At 40.5% G+C, this 19,248-nt stretch overlaps 1 protein-coding gene across 4 annotated transcripts in view; it reads right to left on the bottom strand.

Moving 5' to 3' along the window:
• Nucleotides 1–19,248, bottom strand: part of LOC307164771 (uncharacterized protein) — a 195,658-nt gene that overhangs the window by 8,690 nt on the left and 167,720 nt on the right. For 2 of the 4 annotated variants that reach the window (XM_079881846.1, XM_079881849.1), the window contains 2 exons: nt 17,204–17,389; nt 16,868–17,119 (listed from right to left, as the gene is read on the bottom strand). In XM_079881846.1, the coding sequence (XP_079737972.1) occupies nt 16,968–17,119; nt 17,204–17,389 (338 nt within the window). In that variant the 3' untranslated portion in view covers nt 16,868–16,967. Of the gene's footprint in view, nt 1–16,867; nt 17,120–17,203; nt 17,390–19,248 lie in introns of those variants that run through there. The other 2 variants (XM_079881848.1, XM_079881847.1) reach the window with 2 other exon arrangements.

Here is a 19,248-nt window from a genome sequence, read left to right as displayed (position 1 = left end):
TGAAGTCTTCAAGGGCTGATTTCTTTGTAGACAGAAGTCTCACGAAAGCTCGGCTCCGAAGTGAAAGACAATGTGTGCGTGCGCCCGCTTCCTGTTTATACCCGCGGGGGCGCGTGACGCGTTCACGCACGCCAACGTTCATTGGCTCGTTCTGTAGACACTCAAAGTCGATAGGGCTCCCTGAAGTGATCCCAATTACGTCGTCACGTCGACGTTATGTCAAACGTGAGCGACTGAAAGGGAACAAAATTATACATTAATTTAAATTTTGTCATTAAAAAACAAGTAAAAAAATTTTTTTAACCTCACCTTGGATATCGACACTGAATTTTCTCTTTCTCTCGCTGTTGATCTGTAGTGAATAATATCCATCATGTTCAGTTGTGATTTTTGTGATGGTCAGAGATCCAGTTTGATTATTCAGCTTCAGTCTGTCTCTGAATCTCCCATCAAGAACATCATCATATACAGCAATTCTGTCGGCCCGTTTATTGATTTCAGCTATTAAAGTCTCTTCATAATATCCAAACCTCCACTGAATCACATCATCATCCTTTATTTCAGTAAGATCTGAATTTAGAGTGAGTGATTCTCCCTCCTTCATTGACACTCTTTTCACTTCTTCATCACCAAACACACCTGAAGAACAGAGTTTTTTTTACAGATTAAAGCTTTAAAATCACGTAATGTTGGTTTGATGAAGCTTCACTAAAATACATCTAATCATTTAAAAAAAGATGACGAATGAAAAGAGAAATAGATTTATATATGGAACAAAAACAAAATAAAAAGACACTTCTACGTCAATGTTGTTACAAGTTCAAGGTTATACTGTTGGTGTAGTTCCTCTCAGTTGGTCATGTTTGACGTACGTCGACGCAGGGAGCCCTATCATCTTCGAGTGTGAACAGAATGAGCCAATGCACATTGGCTTGCAGGTATAAATAGGGTATAAATAGGAAGCGGATACAAGCTCCATTTGTCTTTCGCTGAGGAGCCAAACAGTTCGTCTGAATGCTGTCTCTGAACAGTGTTCTCCAGGAAGAAGCCTCTCCCTAGTGTTGACGTGACAGCGCGAGCAGCATTGGTCACGAGTTTATAGCTCTCAACTGCTGTTTGCACAGTATTGGTGGTTCGAGGGCGCCTTCAACGAGGCCACTGTTTTTATAACTCATTCCCTGCCAGTGTTGCCTCTGCCATTTACCCTGTGTGCTAGTCTGAATAATGTGCTACCCTGTGAGTTTGAAACCCATGTGCTGGATAATTTGAACACTAATCAAAACCAAATTAATTATTTTGAAATTCAAGTCAAAGGTCTTTGAAACAATGAGAGGAAGCAATAATTATGGAGGTTAAGAATGAATGACAATGAATAAAACAGATCTTAGAGCGCATTCAAGATTTGGGCCGGGCAGTTATGGATTGTCTTAAGATTTTACTTCTACGCCTGCCAGACATTCAACTTCACTCTAACAATAAACTCATGCAAGCTCTCACAGCCCTGGACTCTGACGAGTGTTTTCTGGACAAAACCAAACTAAAACCACTGTTGGACCTGACAGGTACGGAGCTCGTTGATCGCGAATACGCTGTTAATACCACTTGATAAAACTTACTTTTGAGAAAGAAATGCACAAATGAGTGAAAAGAACTGCAGAAGTTCGATTCAGTGAAATACTGACGCCTTCAGCTCTACCGACTGTAAGTTTGACTTTTTTTTTTTTTTTTTATTATATATGGATATACCTGTATGCACCCGCTGTGGTTCTTCTCTGTGTCTGTAGTGGATTTCGTAAATGTTCTTGTGCAGTGTAGAGCAATATTTTCCAGGATTACATTACATGTTGGGGATTTTCTTGTAATATCCTCCTGAGTTTAGATTTTTCTGTTAGTTTGTGTTTGCTCACCCTTAGAGATTGAATCCCCCCCCCCCCCCCCCCGCCCCCCATCAGTGCTGTTCAAACAGTTAATGTTAATCTTCTCTGACTAATTTAACCAGTCATTTATTACATGGTACCAGAAGAGAAAGAACTGAAGCCATAAATACAGATTTAAAACTCACCATCCAGGCACCAGAAACACAGACAGAAGAAAACAGTGCGAAACATCTTCAGCGCTTTCAGTCGAAAAGACAAACTCTTCAAAACTGCTTCAGTAATAAAATGACAGATGATCTGATGTGAAGCTGCTCTGTAGTAAAATGAATTGAAACTCCACCAACATCTAAAATAACTGCACATATATAAGTGATGATGCATGAACATCTAGCTCTTTTTTAGCTCATTATTTCACGCTCTGAACTTTGTCACTTTGAGCTCCAGTACACCTCAACTTCCTCTAGATCAATGACATCATTTTCCACAGAAATGAACTGACCCATAACATGATAAATATATCTAAAGCAACAGTTTGATCTTGTCATGAGATTCTGTGAGTGTTTGGCTCTGCTCTCTCCTCTAACATGTTCTTTTCTTATCAAATGTCTCAATTGTTTCTCCTCTCAGACTGAGTTTCTCTAATGGCTTTATGGAGATCGAAGAGTTCTCTGATATGAAAATATGATTAATATTCAACCGCTATGGATTCCAACGTTCCACATAAACACCACATTAGTGAGAGTCTGCCTTGTTAAATCACACAACAACAAGGTGAGGTTGTGTAACAATATGAGAGACTACATGCAGTTTAGCAGAGGCTCTTATCACTGGCGGAGCTAGGGGGGTGCCAGGGGTGGCTGTGGTCACCCTTGGTCTAAGCTTGGCCACCCCTCTCACAACTGCTGTTTCTGTCTCTTTTTTTATTGACAAAAATTGCGTTTTTTAAAATGCTGAACCGTCTCTTTAAGACCACAAAAAAACGTGAGATTTTTCAGACGCACACTCTACCTCAGCGCCAGGCGCAAGTCAAACGAGTGTGGAAATGTGCAAGTGCCGAATGAGCTTCAGCAGAACATCAGACAGTGATATGCACATAGTAAATATAGAGTCAATCTTTCTCAACTGGTGGGTTGCAAGACCGTTTTGAGTAAGTCGAATAGTGAGCAGTCAACAACAAACGTAATTCTCTTTTTTCTGATGCTACTTTTATTTTAGAAGATGTGTGTGAAAGCTTGTGACACTTCTGTCAGATGCTGAGAAAAGGGCGTTGTCCTTATTCAGTTGGCTATCTTCGGTAAGATGAGATGTTGTCAGGCCAAGGTTGCACAAATGTGGCGTGCTGTAGCCGTAGTTGTCGTCAATTAACTCATGTAAGAATCAAAAAGGCGATTAAAGCTGTCAAAACTGCATGCATGTACAGTGCTATGCATGAGTTTAGACACCCATACTAAAGTTGACTAAAAAGAGGAATAAAAAATCATCTTTTGGAAACTGAACTTAATGCCTTAATTTAAAAAATTAGGAAAAATCCAACCTTTAAGGACACCAATTTTCTTTGTGAATGAATAATGTATCGTAAATAAATAAATGTTCTTCCTTAAAATACAGGGTGCATAAGTTTGGACACCCCTATGTTAAATTCCCATAGAGGCAGGCGGATTTTTATTTTTAAGTATTTTTATTTATTTATTTTTTAGGATACTATGCATCCTGATAAAGTTCCCTTGGCCTTTGGAATTAAAATAGCCCCACATCACCACATAGCCTTCACCATACCTAGAGATTGGCATGGTTTTATTTCAGTTAGCCTAATAGCTAGTTTGATTTGCATTGAGAGATGATCTTATGGAAAGTACCCCATGCCAATCTCTAGGTATGGTGAAGGCTATGTGATGATGTGGGGCTATTTTAATTCCAAAGGCCAAGGGAACTTTATCAGGATGCATAGTATCCTAAAAAAAAAAAAAAAAAAAAAATACTTAAAAATAAAAATCTGCCTGCCTCTATGGGAATTTAACATAGGGGTGTCCAAACTTATCCACCCTGTATTTTAAGGAAGAACATTTATTTATTTACGATACATTATTCATTCACAAAGAAAATTGGTGTCCTTAAAGGTTGGATTTTTCCTAATTTTTTAAATTAAGGCATTAAGTTCAGTTTCCAAAAGATGATTTTTTATTCCTCTTTTTAGTCAACTTTAGCATGGGTGTCTAAACTTATGCATAGCACTGTATTTGTTATATATGCGTTACATGTGTCTGGATTAAAATATTCTGCTATGTGAGATCACAATGGCACAAACTGATATGTAATGTTTTAATGTCCAAATAAATGTGAGCACTGTGCATTTGTACTAGACGATAGGCATTCATTTTGCGTTAATTTGTAAAGGACAAACAAAAATGGATAATTTTTAAATCCACAAAATAACATATTTTTACATTCTGGCAACATTACATTATGAAAAACATAACATTTTACATTATGTGCTGTTGACTTCCGTCTTGTTCACATTCTTGCACATGGGAGAAAATAAAGTACATAATTGTACCTTTAGGGGTACAATGGCTTGTCACTGGGGCTGTACCCTCAAGGGTACAATATTGTACCTTAACCTTTAAAAGAAACGGTACATATATGTACCATTTAATGCTTTTTAACCCTCAAAAAGGTACATATACTGTATGTACCTTAAGGTCCAATAATAAGCCCTATGGGGTACGTTAGTGTAGACTGTACCTTGGGGGACAGAAATGGACTCCTACTGTACCCCTATTTCTGACAGTGTAGTCAAATTATTTTTTATGATAAAATAATTAAGATTTCTGTGCCACCCCAGACTGGTTTCTGGCCCTTGCCTGGCCACCCCTATGAAAAAATCCTGCCTCCGCCACTGTGTCATGATTCTGCCCTCTTGTCCTTGTGTTACTCTAGTCTTGAGGCAGGATCATGACAGGCCCATGTTTTGTGTGCGAGCACATGGCCTTTTGTTTGGGCTGTGTGCTTGCGTTGTCTCGTCTCCTTACCCCGCCCCCTTGTTCTCCTTGTTTGTCATCGTTTCATCAGTGTCACCTGTTGCCCTCATTATTTTCTCCCTTATTTAATCCCCTTGTGTTTGTTGTCCTGTGCTTGTTCATTTCGTATCCTGTCTGTGAGTAATCCAGTCGAGTTTATTGTCAAGTGAAGTTTATTGTTAAATTTGTTGTGTATTAATTGTCAAGTTCATTGTCTAGTTATAGTCTAGTCTTGTTAGTGTTTTATTTGCCTTGCCAATGTTGTTTGGGTTTTGTTTTCCTTGTTTTCTGTTCAACAATAAACTGTTCATTTAATACTGTCTGCGCTTGGGTTCGTGTCTGAAATCCGTGACATAACGAACAAGACACTTATGAACCCAGCAGACAGCATGTCTCTTCCCGCCAGGCGGCAGTTGGCTGACCATGAACAATGGTGGCAGTCGACTGCCGCCGACATGAAAAGGGGCAAGGCTCCATTTCCTCCCCGAGGGAGAGAAGTCCCTGGGGAAGTATGCCCAGGCCCTGGAGGAGAGGAGGTTTCTCATGCCGGAGATCCTCCTCAATTCCTATCTCATCGCGGGTCTCAATGTCCCTCCTCCTTTGACTGAACGGGAGGGGCTGATCCGCCGCCTGTTCCGTGAAGTGGTGGACCGTTTGTGTCGGGAGGAGCTGCAGGATCCCACCATGACATCACCACCTGCCTCGCTGCCAATGATCCCGGAGGGTTGCATCCTAGCCGTCGCAACGCTTGGGGACCATGCTCTCGACTCCCGAGGCACCTGCCGCAGCTGTTAGTCTCCGTGGAAAACGAGGAAGACGGGTGTCGTGGGAGTCTGCATCGGAGGCCTCCTCGACTGAGTCTGCCTTGCCTGTGGCGGTCCCCCCAGCCCCAGCAACGGCCCCCGCTGTGTTCCCCCTACCGGTCACAAGTCCGGCTATGGCCTCTGCCCCGTGACCTAGGAGAAAGAAGAGGAAGAAGGGAGCTTCCTGTCCTCCGTCTCAGTCTTCTCCTGGGTCCGTGTTGGCTCTCCAGCCTGCTGCAGCCTCCCCTGTCCTAGCTTCACAGCCAGCCGCAGCGCCCTCTGTCTCAGCTTCACAGTCACCTGCAATACCCCTTGTCTCGGCTCCACAGCCGCCTGCCGCACCCCTGTCTCAGCTCCGTTACTGGCTGCAGCGCCCCCAGTCTTGGTTCCTGTCACGTCTCCGCTGCCAGCTGCAGTGGCACCTGCCTTGTTCCCTTTTGTTTCCCCGGTCACCCCTACCTCTGCCCAGCCTCAGTTTGTTCCCCTGGTCACCCCTGCCACTGCTCTACCCCAGTTTGTCTTCCCCGAAACTATACCTCATGTGTCTCCACCCAAACCTGCCCGGATTCCTCGTCCTCAGCCCTCGCCCACATCCCGTAAATCTAAGACTCCTTTCCCACCCATCCACCCTGGACCACCCCCTATGAAACTCTTTTGTTCCCCTGCCCCCCCTCCCTTGGTTGTTGTTTTTATTATGTCACCCCAACCCTGCTATGTATTTTTGTTTGCCATTGTTGTTATTTGTCATGTTTTGTTGGTTTGTGTCTATTTTTTAGTCTGTCATGTCCCGTGTTTAATGTTCCCCTGTGGAGCGTCTGGTAGCCGCCCCTTAAGGGGGGGGGGGGATGGGGGGTTCTGTCATGATTCTGCCCTCTTTGTCCTTGTGTTACTCTAGTCTTGAGGCAGGATCATGACAGGCCCATGTTTTGTGTGCGAGCACATGGCCTTTTGTTTGGGCTGTGTGCTTGCGTTGTCTCGTCTCCTTACCCCCCACCCCCTTGTTCTCCTCGTTTGTCATCGTTTCATCAGTGTCACCTGTTCCCCTCATTATTTTCTCCCTTATTTAATCCCCTTGTGTTTGTTGTCCTGTGCTTGTTCGTTTCGTATCCTGCCTGTGAGTAATCCAGTCGAGTTTATTGTCAAGTGAAGTTTATTGTTAAATTTGTTGTATGTTAATTGTCAAGTTCATTGTCTAGTTATAGTCTAGTCTTGTTAGTGTTTTATTTGCCTTGCCAATGTTGTTTGCCCCCTCATGGGTTTGTTTTCCTTTTTTTCTGTTCAATAATAAACTGTTCATTTAATACTGTCTGCGCTTGGGTTTATGTCTGAAATCCGTGACACACTGGCTCCTATACTGTGGATTGACACTCAACAGTAACACAATATGAAGTTCATGGGAATGCTGGTTTCAGAAAGGGGATTGAGCCGACCACTGAAAGGGTTCATGATGTGGTCGAGGCCAGAGAAACAGAGAAACACAGAAGTTTAAGAGCCCTAAAACAGAAGTTGGCTTAAGCTGAACCCTTGCTTACTTTGACAAGAAAGCATCAACCAAAGTCATCTCACATGCAAGCGTTATTGATTCAAGAACAGAGTGGATGAATTGTTCTCATATGTAATGTTACTGTATGGGAGCATCAGCACAGAGAGTGAATTAAGGGAAGTCAGACACAGACTGGTTGTTTAATGAATGTAAATCATACGCTCACATTGCCAATGAGTTAATTGTGATGGGACAATTATTCTTGAGTGGAACATGCATTGTGTTTCTACAGTCACTCTGTGCTAAAGCGTTAAATTTAACTCATGAGGGACATTAGGCATGATCGACACCAAACCGAATCAAGTCCTTGTCCAGCTTTATATGTGGCGCACTGCTGAAATTTGGGTAAAATATACACTAAATATACAATAAATGTAATAAAACATGGAGAGACTCTTGAACCTCAGACTGAGAAAACGTTATTGATAAAGACAAACACCTATGGCAAATGGACAGCAGTAGTAATAATGTGAGATATGTGTGTCTTATATACTGTAGCAATATTAACAATAAAGCCTCACAAATATTAGCTAAGCAGAACAGCTCATCCAGATCTGATCGTAACATCTGACTGTTTCAAGCAAGTGGGCATGATGGGACTTACTATCCATTGAGAAGAGCTGTAACAAATTAGCTTAAAGGGGAAATATTCATAATAAATCATAACTGCTTATTATTAAACCTCTGCTTAAATTGTGCGTTACTTGCATCTCCTTTGCAGTGGAATCAGTGTGTGACATATTTGAAGTAGATCTCATTGGTTCCATGAGTCGATGGTTGGAGTTGTGATGAACTTCTTCTGCATTGAGTGAAGAAATTGTGCCAAACTCCTGATGTTGTCCTTGACTCTGTTGTGGTTGAGAGAGTATTTCTCTCCTGAATGAGCACATGGCTGGTTGTGAGTCAAGGCCTGCTGTGTAGATGCTCTATAAAGCCTGAGAAAAGTCCCTCTCAGGGTTGGCTTGACCAATAAGCAAGGTGGAATTTCCAAGCGGGAAAATTCCTCTGATGGGAGGATTTATGACTTAGGCCCAATCCCAATTCTATTTTATACCCCTTCGCCTACCCCTTACCCTTGCCCCTTGAAACAGAGTGGCAAGGCGTAGGGGTGAAAATATTCCCCTAAGAAATGGGACACCACTACTACAGCGTTACACGTCATTTTACGTCGTCACTAGCGACCTACATCACAGGAGATGCGCCAATGTTTATCACAAACTTCCAAGATGCCGGCGTCAGCTGTAATCATCTCAATAGCGTGAGTTACAGCTATTTTTTTTTGCATTTTTCTTCTGAAGTTCGCAGAAAACAACGGAGATGACGATATCTTCGACGCCTAAGTATTTTTGGACTTCAGGAAACTCTTTGCTCGTTGTCAGCGCGAAAACGAATGAGCCTCCGGGTTTCCTCTGGTGTCCCTGTTTGATAAAGAACATACAAGACTGGTTGATCATGTTGCAAAAAGCACGAAACTGTGTAAGCACTGTTCGTTTATCTGCCGCAATTATATTCACCAGTTATCAGACATGAAAATATGTTGCGGGACTATCATTAACGAACTTCAGCGATTTTTTTTTGTTTTTTTTTTTGCAAACGTTTCTTTGAAGAACATGACTGTAAATATGAACACCAGATTGAATGTGACATAAAGAAAATGATTATTGGCAGCCATGTTGCCTCTGTAGCCGGTGTATGCAGGTACATGTCTCATACCCCTTCGTTTGAAGTGTGATCCCGAAAAATCTTCGTTTCAAGGGCTATCTGGCCCTTCCCCCTAACCCTACCCCTCCAACCAAAAGAGAATTGAGACATCCCTACCCCTTCACAGGAACGCGCAAAACAGAGGGGTAGGGGAAAGTGAAGGGGTAAGGGGTAGAATTGGGATTGGGCCTTAGTCTCAAGTGTGGTTAGACATGATTCTTACCGTTTGTGTCCATTTATACTCAGATTAATATTGTAACAGTTCTAGAGTGTTTTCACTGTTACTGGCTGACTACAGCTGTTTTGCAATTATCTTCCTGGTCACCAGGGGGCAACGCCCTCAGGTAAGGGGGTTAGATTACCCATATAAGCAAGAACAAGTTATCTAGCTTTTAAGCAGAGCCCGTCTACGGAGAACCTGGCCACTCCCTATTAAGTCCTATTGTACTGAATTTTGGTTGTAGTTCCACCAGAGTTCCACTGGGGGCGATCGCCCATGAGTGCAAAATGAATGGGAGTCTATGGAGCTAGATGGCTAAATTTGTCTCTTTCACCCGATTGCCGTTGAGAAATCTCAGATTTGATTGTAGGTTTTGCAAGTTCAACATGGGTTATAGGTCGAAAGTTGAATGAACGAGTACTTATGTCCTTTGATTTCTTACAGGTTGAGTTGTTGGGGATATTTGGGGATATTTAATTTAATTAATCAATCAACAATACTATTGATCAGCATTACCAAACGTGGACGTTCCACTAGAAACAAACATTGATGTATTGTTTTAATTTAATACTGTGAAGCTGCTTTGATACAATCTATGTTGTGAAAAGCGCTATATAAATAAATTTGACTTGACTTGACTTGTTGCCCATAACACGCTAGCATTCTGCTAATGAACGCTGATTGGTCAGTGAAGGACTGATTACGACCAGAGATACCGCTTGATGGCATCGTGTGTGTGTGTATTTTCGGCGTGGTCTTTTAAAACAACAAAACATAAACTCTTCTAGCACGTGTGTTTACCTGTGTCAGCTGTATTGTGTTTCCCTGTGTCAGCTGTGTTGTGTTTACCTGTGTCAGCTGTGTTGTGTGTTTCCCTGTGTCAGCTGTGTTGTGTGTTTCCCTGTGTCAGCTGTGTTGTGTGTTTACCTGTGTCAGCTGTGTTGTGTGTTTCCCTGTGTCAGCTGTGTTGTGTGTTTCCCTGTGTCAGCTGTGTTGTGTTTACCTGTGTCAGCTGTGTTGTGTGTTTACCTGTGTCAGCTGTGTTGTGTGTTTACCTGTGTCAGCTGTGTTGTGTGTTTACCTGTGTCAGCTGTGTTTACCTGTGTCAGCTGTGTTGTGTGTTTACCTGTCAGCTGTGTTGTGTGTTTACCTGTGTCAGCTGTGTTGTGTGTTTGCCTGTGTCAGCTGTGTTGTGTGTTTCCCTGTGTCAGCTGTGTTGTGTGTTTCCCTGTGTCAGCTGTGTTGTGTGTTTCCCTGTGTCAGCTGTGTTGTGTGTTTCCCTGTGTCAGCTGTGTTGTGTGTTTCCCTGTGTCGGCTGTGTTGTGTGTTTCCCTGTGTCAGCTGTGTTGTGTGTTTCCCTGTGTCAGCTGTGTTGTGTTTCCCTGTGTCAGCTGTGTTGTGTGTTTCCCTGTGTCAGCTGTGTTGTGTTTACCTGTGTCAGCTGTGTTGTGTGTTTACCTGTGTCAGCTGTGTCGTGTGTTTCCCTGTGTCAGCTGTGTTGTGTGTTTGCCTGTGTCAGCTGTGTTGTGTGTTTCCCTGTGTCAGCTGTGTTGTGTGTTTACCTGTGTCGGCTGTGTTGTGTGTTTATCTGTGTCGGCTGTGTTGTGTGTTTCCCTGTGTCAGCTGTGTTGTGTGTTTCCCTGTGTCAGCTGTGTTGTGTTTACCTGTGTCAGCTGTGTTGTGTGTTTACCTGTGTCAGCTGTGTTGTGTGTTTACCTGTGTCAGCTGTGTTGTGTTTCCCTGTGTCAGCTGTGTTGTGTTTCCCTGTGTCAGCTGTGTTGTGTGTTTCCCTGTGTCAGCTGTGTTGTGTTTACCTGTGTCAGCTGTGTTGTGTGTTTACCTGTGTCAGCTGTGTTGTGTGTTTACCTGTGTCAGCTGTGTTTACCTGTGTCAGCTGTGTCGTGTGTTTACCTGTGTCAGCTGTGTTGTGTTTACCTGTGTCAGCTGTGTTGTGTGTTTACCTGTGTCAGCTGTGTTGTGTGTTTACCTGTGTCAGCTGTGTTGTGTTTACCTGTGTCAGCTGTGTTGTGTGTTTACCTGTGTCAGCTGTGTTGTGTGTTTACCTGTGTCAGCTGTTTACCTGTGTCAGCTGTGTCGTGTGTTTACCTGTGTCAGCTGTGTCGTGTGTTTACCTGTGTCAGCTGTGTTGTGTGTTTACCTGTGTCAGCTGTGTTGTGTGTTTACCTGTGTCAGCTGTGTCGTGTGTTTCCCTGTGTCAGCTGTGTTGTGTTTGCGCCTGTGTCAGCTGTGTTGTGTGTTTACCTGTGTCAGCTGTGTTGTGTGTTTACCTGTGTCGGCTGTGTTGTGTGTTTCCCTGTGTCAGCTGTGTTGTGTGTTTCCCTGTGTCAGCTGTGTTGTGTTTCCCTGTGTCAGCTGTGTTGTGTGTTTCCCTGTGTCAGCTGTGTTGTGTGTTTCCCTGTGTCAGCTGTGTTGTGTGTTTCCCTGTGTCAGCTGTGTTGTGTGTTTCCCTGTGTCAGCTGTGTTGTTTACCTGTGTCAGCTGTGTTGTGTGTTTACCTGTGTCAGCTGTGTTGTGTGTTTACCTGTGCCAGCTGTGTTGTGTGTTTCCCTGTGTCAGCTGTGCTGTGTTTACCTGTGTCAGCTGTGTTGTGTTTACCTGTGTCAGCTGTGTTGTGTGTTTACCTGTGTCAGCTGTGTTGTGTGTTTACCTGTGTCAGCTGTTTACCTGTGTCAGCTGTGTCGTGTGTTTACCTGTGTCAGCTGTGTCGTGTGTTTACCTGTGTCAGCTGTGTTGTGTGTTTACCTGTGTCAGCTGTGTTGTGTGTTTACCTGTGTCAGCTGTGTCGTGTGTTTCCCTGTGTCAGCTGTGTTGTGTTTGCGCCTGTGTCAGCTGTGTTGTGTGTTTACCTGTGTCAGCTGTGTTGTGTGTTTACCTGTGTCGGCTGTGTTGTGTGTTTCCCTGTGTCAGCTGTGTTGTGTGTTTCCCTGTGTCAGCTGTGTTGTGTTTCCCTGTGTCAGCTGTGTTGTGTGTTTCCCTGTGTCAGCTGTGTTGTGTGTTTCCCTGTGTCAGCTGTGTTGTGTGTTTCCCTGTGTCAGCTGTGTTGTTTACCTGTGTCAGCTGTGTTGTGTGTTTACCTGTGTCAGCTGTGTTGTGTGTTTACCTGTGCCAGCTGTGTTGTGTGTTTCCCTGTGTCAGCTGTGCTGTGTTTACCTGTGTCAGCTGTGTTGTGTTTACCTGTGTCAGCTGTGTTGTGTGTTTACCTGTGTCAGCTGTGTTGTGTGTTTCCCTGTGTCAGCTGTGTTGTCGATGCCTCGAGAGAAAAGAAAGTGCAGAGCGTGAAAGCACCAAAGTGACTGAAGGATTGCCGTAAAGCAGTATCTCTGGTCGTACGATGTGTATGACGTCATTGACATTTTAAAAGACTTTTTAAAGCAAATAAGTGACTCTAAAAAATCTAACACCCAGCAATGTGTAATTTCTTTATATCTCCTTTCGAATACAACATTCAAATTACTAGACAAAAAAATGATATCCTGAGAAAAGTGGATTTTGAGGGGTATAGCGCCATAGACCTCAATTCATCCTGCACTCGTCCTTAAAATTTATTTATTCAAATTTATTAGCAACGGCCAAACAGTGCTGGAGAACTTGTAGCGTGCAATTCATTGACTCTGAATGAACATTCATATTGTAGATAGGGGGTTAAATCAGTCGTTTGTATGATGCACTGTTTTAATCATAATCTACATCTAGTGGTTGTTCATGCATTATTGACTGAGAGTGAAATTCTTTTTCAGTTTTGTTTGTGATCTACTTTACAAATTCATCAGAAAGAACGAGAAAAGATCGACACAGGATCAATACCATTACCTTCCAAAGGATCCTAATGCCAATGGGAAAATGGGTTTTTATTTTCAACAATTTGAATGTCTCAGCAGTGCATTATTTTTTTGTATTCGATATATTTCACTGTGGATTATTTGGTAAATCAGTTGTAATTTCGGTGCAGGCTTTGCAAACAGACTTTTAAAGCTACAATATGAAAGATTTTTGTAATAAAATATCCCAAAATCACTTGCACAGTGTGATATATTTCCTGCAGTTGTGTACTTACAATATCCCAAAAGTTCCCAAAGATTTTTAATTTCAGAGAAATTCCAATTTTAAATAATGGCTCGTCCCTGTTCACTTGTCGCCTGTCAATGACGTAATATCCGCGTTATTCCTGGTTTCCACTCGTACTGCCATAGTAACCATGGTGACAGACGTGGACAACTGCGTTACGTATAGTGGCACACTCACACTGTTGTTTCGTTCAAAACATTATGGACCATGGCAAGCAGACTTTGGGACAAAAGGAGAACTAAAACGAGGATCAATATCAGCCTGATATGAGGTTTGATTGTATTCATGTTGTGTGGAGTGTTGGATTAGTTGTTATTTACCCTTGTGGTATTACGTCTACCATTGTTGTTATTTGATAATCATTGTTACCTGAGGTAATATCTGTATATTATGAATATGTATTGTATGTATGTGTGGTCTTGCACATGTGGAACTATAATACTGTTTCTTAATGAGGTATTATTATTACTATTATTTATTTTATATATATTTTTCTTTTTTCTCTTTGAGATAATTGAACAAGGAAGAAGCTATTTTGTTTGTATACATTCTTTGACAGACTGGGGTGGGGTTCAATAAGTTTTACTTCTCCCCACTCCATTTCAAGCATCAGTGTATATGTTATTATAGTTATTATTATTTCTATTATTATTATTGTGTATCTATTCTGTTGGCACACTATTTGCTTGAAATAAACAAATAAATAAACAAAAAATAAAATAAATAAACTTACTTGAAGATTTAAAATTCTAAAAAAAGGCACATCTAATGACCAACAACAAATATCTTAGCATATATATATTTTATGACCTTTATTATGTCTTTCAATTCAAACACATTTAACTTTCATTTCTTTTTTTTACTTTTGTGATAATACCCACCAACACATAAAAAAAAAACATTATTAGAACAATAACCATTAAGTACATAGTTAGACCCTTTTACATTTGTGAAAAATGAAAAAAGACAAAAAAATATATAAATAAATATTAAACATTCACATATCAAACTCTTATAATGACACATAACTCCTAATAAGTTATTCTAGTATTATTATTTAAATATAAAATAATTATTAAATAATATATCTACACTTTTGCTGTTAATTTCATGTTATCCTTTAAATCTAATCAGTCATTTAAAACTGGGGATTCTTGCTTTGTCCAAAAAAAATAAGTATTGCTTTAAAAAATGTAATGTAAGTCATCTTTATTAAATAGCATAGGTTATACACCCACAACTATATTGTGTATCTTTATTTGCTTTCTTCCCTGAATTACTTCAATGTCATACTAACATTATAAGGGTGTCCCATTAAACATTATACATTAATACAATCCAGTTCATGACTCCTTTAAAAAAGAAATATACATATATATATATATATATATATATATATATATATATATATATATATATAGAACAATAACTAAATCAAAAGACACTTTTACTTTCTTTTTTGACGTCACATTAAAACTAACGCTGTTGAGTATCTGAGCTTCACATCAATCACTAATAAATTGTATTAGACCTGAATTCAAGCTTGATCTGACAGTAAAATCACAGTGAATTATTTCTATAAGAGAATAACAGTGAATGTTAATCCTCTCTGGTTAATTTAACCTGTCATTTATTACATGGTACCAGAAGAGAAACAACCAAAGTCATATTTAAAACTCACCATCCAGACGCCAGAAACACAGACAGAAGAAAACAGTGCGAAACATCTTCAGCGCTTTCAGTCCACAAATATGAAAAGACACTTTTTAGAACTAAAATGACAGATGAGCTGATGTGAAGCTTCTCTGTAGTAAAATGAAGTGAAACATCTAAAATAACTGCACATCTATAAGTGTTAATGCATGTGACCATCTAGCTCTTTATTAGCTCATTATTTCACGCTCTAAACTTGGTCACTTTAAGCTCCAGTACACATCAACTTCCGCTAGATCAATGACATCATTTTCCACAGAAATAAACATGTTAAAAGTGTCTTAAAGCAACAGTTTGATCTTGTCATGAGATTGTCATGTCTCAATTGTTTGTCCTCTCAGACTGATTTCAGAGACCTGTGGGACCTGAGACAGGCTACCCAGCAATGGAGGAAGTTGCTCTTCGGGAGATAGTGTCCGCACCTCTCCCTCCCCCGGAGGAGGACCGGGTGGAGAATCCTTTGTTTAATTTTCAGAAATCAATGTCTTACTGACGAAGGTCGCGATCGAGCCAGTTCCTCCAGCCGAAATGAAGACAGGGTTCTACAGCCCCTACTTCATTGTACCCAAGAAAGGCGTGGGTTACAGCTGATCTTGGACCTGCAAACCTTGAATCGGGCCCTGCACAAGCTCCCGTTCAAGATGCCCATGCAGAAACACATTTTCGAATGCATCTGTCCCCAAGATTGGTTTGCAGCGATCAACCTGAAGGACGCATACTTTCATGTCTCGATTCATGTTCTCGAGGCTCCTGGGGCATATGGCATCCGCAGATACAGTAGGGAACTCTATGGCACCCGTGTCCAGACCTCTGGAAACTCCATGTCTGGTCCCATCACTTCTGCTAGAGACCCCCTCAACGAGGCGCCTCTATGCTTTGAAATGGAACCTGTTCATTGAATGGTGTTCTTCCCACCGGGAAGACCCCCGAGGATGTCCGATCAGAGTCGTGCTTTCTTTCCTGCAAGATGGGTTGGAGCGAAGGCAGTCTCCCTCCACCCTCAAAGTGTATGTTGCCTCTATAGCTGCACATCACAATGCAGTTGAAGGTAAGCCATTGGGAAAGCATGACCTGAAGATTCCTGAGGGGAGCGAGGAGACTGAATCCGCCTCGCCCCCTCTTGGGACCTGTGTCTGGTGCTCAGCGCACTGCAGAGACCTCCCTTTAAACCATTGCAGTCAGCTGAGTTAAAGATCCTGTCACTAAAGACAGTGCTCCTGACTGCTCTGGCTTCCATCAAGAGGGCAGGGAACCTGCAAGCATCGGAGAATTCGGAATAAATTTTGTTGTTATTTTTAAAAATTAGAAATGTTACACTGTAAAAAATTTCTAACCCTCCCAAATCAAAAATTTCAAGTGACCGATAACATCTAATTTTTTCACTTGGCCCAATTTTTGATTTGGGAGGGTTAGAAATTTTTTACAGTGTACCTAGTCAACTAACAGAAATATCTCTTCTATGGAAGTTGCTTATTTCATTTGTGTATTTTAATCATTTTAGTTTAAGTTAATCAAAGCTGATTCAGATTAATGGTGCATCAATATGGAGTTGTTTTATGACCAATTATTAAAATTGTACACTTGACCAGATATTTACTTAATTCACAAAACAACAAATATGAAGCCTGTTTTAGGATAATTAAAATTAATTTTTTTCATTTTCTTTCCCCTAGCAAATTTTTTTTTTTTCATAATGAAAATTAGGCCTGTTTTAGGATTGTATTTTTATTTTTCCCATATTTTTTTTATTTTGCTCCTTAAGTCCCCAATCAACTATGAATGACTAGATTGTAAAAAAATAATAAATAAAATCTGTATTCACAATGACAAACACTTACATTTAACACTTTGAGCACTAATGAGTAAAAAATATGTTCTCAAATTATGTTTTAGGGCAGAAATAAGCCTCCTGAAAATAAACATACAGTAAATGCCAGCATATAAAGCCATTACAAATATATGAAGATTAATAAATGGCAAAAAATAGTAATGTGAGAAATGACACCATTAGGTTTCTGATGTGTGAATATGTGCTTGATCTCGTTCAGCTCTTCTGGATCTGATGTCATAAACCAGAATAATGACAGTAGCCACGCCCACCAGAGCAGAGAGGACCAATCGGATCACAGCTTCAGTAGGACCATAACAGTGGACAGAGTCTGAGGAATAAAAGCATCAAACTGAGATCAGATCAGTTCATAAACGCTAATATCAGCGCTGACATCAACTAATATCAGCCGTACCTGAACATGTGTGACAGAGTTGAGTGATGTTGAGATGTTGAGTCTGGTTGCTGATGGGATTAGGATGAGATCCTGGTGATGATGGTGATGATGATGATGATGATGCTGATGATGATGATGATGATGGTGGTGATGATGATGAAGATGAAGAACAGTCTTTGCTGATGACAGGAACAGGCAGACGAGCTGGAAAACATGAGGGAAAAAAGAAAGATAAGAACATCTCTAATCAACAATCTTCTTACGGTTCAGTCAGTGTTTAAACTATCTATTATCACAAACTATAAAATGATTCAACAATTAATATGTAAATAATTGGTTAAAAACAAGAATATCTGAAAGACATGAGAAATGATCTCTACTCACCAGAGACAGAAACTCTGAAAGCTTTTAATTTGTAACTTTTTGAAAACCAAAACTTTCTCATACTTTTGATCTGTAGTTTATAATCTCCAGCATGTTCAGTTGTGATGTTTGTGATGGTCAGAGATCCAGTTTGATTGTTCAGCTTCAGTCTGTCTCTGAATCTCCCAAGATAATCATCATATACAGCGATTCTGTCGGCCTTTACATTAATTTCAGCTATTAAAATGTTTTCATTTCCAAACATCCACCGAATCCATTCATAATCCTTTATTTCAGTGAGATCAGAGTTTACAGTGAGTGATTCTCCCTCCTTCACTGATATTTCAACTGTATCAACACACAGAAACAGAGTTTGAATCTGATATATTGATATTTAAATTTCAAATGAACAATAACATAAAACTTAAAACAGAAATGAATGGTGTTTGGATTAATATTGTTTTGTTTTGTTTGATTAAAATATAAAATGGTAAAACAAATATTTAACCTACCAAAGACAGCGAGAAAGACAAAACTGATCGAACTTGGCAGCCTTCGTTCATAATCTCCAGCATGTTCAGTTGTGATGTCTGTGATGGTCAGAGATCCAGTTTGTTTGTTCAGCTTCAGTCTGTCTCTGAATCTCCCATCAAGAACATCATCATATACAGCGATTCTGTCGTCCTGTTTATTGATTTCAGCTATTAAAGTGTCTTCAAACCCCCACTGAATCCAACTATCACCTTTTATTTCAGTAAGATCGGAGTTTAGAGTGAATGAATCTCCCTTCTTCACTGACACTGATACCAAAAACACACACAGAACACACACAAACAGGGTTTGTCAGATTAATACTGTGAAATCACTTAATAATTTTACTAAATAGTTTAAAATGTCAGTTTGAAATAAAATCATAAAACAAACAAAAATAAACAAAATGGTTTATGAATTAATTTAAATGTTGTCATTAAATAAAGGTGAAACAAATGTGTTTAACCTCACCATAGATGACAATATTGATCTTTTTCTTTCTCACACCATTGATCTGTAGAGAATAATCTCCAGTCTCTTCAGTGATGTTTATGATGGTCAGAGATGCAGATCGTATGTTCAGCTTCAGTCTGTCTCTGAATCTCCCATCAAGAACATCATCATATACAGCGATTCTGTCGGCCCGTTTATTGATTTCAGCTATTAAAGTCTCTTCATACTTCCACTGAATTACATCATCATCCTTTATTTCAGTAAGATCAGAGTTTAGAGTGAGTGATTCTCCCTTCATCATAAGCTTCAATTCATCTTCATCACCAAACACACCTGAAGAACAGAGTTTTTCACAGATTAAAGCTTTAAAATCACTTGATGTTGGTTTGATGAGGCTTCACTGAAATACTTTTAAACATTTAAATGCATGTGGGAAACGCCATTGGATTATTATTTTGTTTGGATTTTCCTTGCCTGGAGCTGTTTAAACCTGTGGATTAAATACAAACTTTCCATGGATTATTCGTTGACTCATTATGTCATTATGCTGGTTGCCAGTTTTGGAGCGCTTGGGACAAATTTATTAGCAAACAGCGCTGGAGAACTTGTAGCGTGCAATTCATTGACTGCTCTGAATGAGCATTCATATGGTAGATAGGTGATTAAATCAGTCGTTTGTATGATACACTGTTTTAATCATAATCTACATCTAGTGT

Source organism: Squalius cephalus (genome assembly GCF_949319135.1).
Source record: "Squalius cephalus genome assembly, chromosome: 9".
NCBI classification, from domain to species: domain Eukaryota; kingdom Metazoa; phylum Chordata; class Actinopteri; order Cypriniformes; family Leuciscidae; genus Squalius; species Squalius cephalus.
The sequence above is the reverse complement of the archived record's forward strand: the minus strand, read 5'-3'. Positions and strand labels throughout refer to the sequence as shown.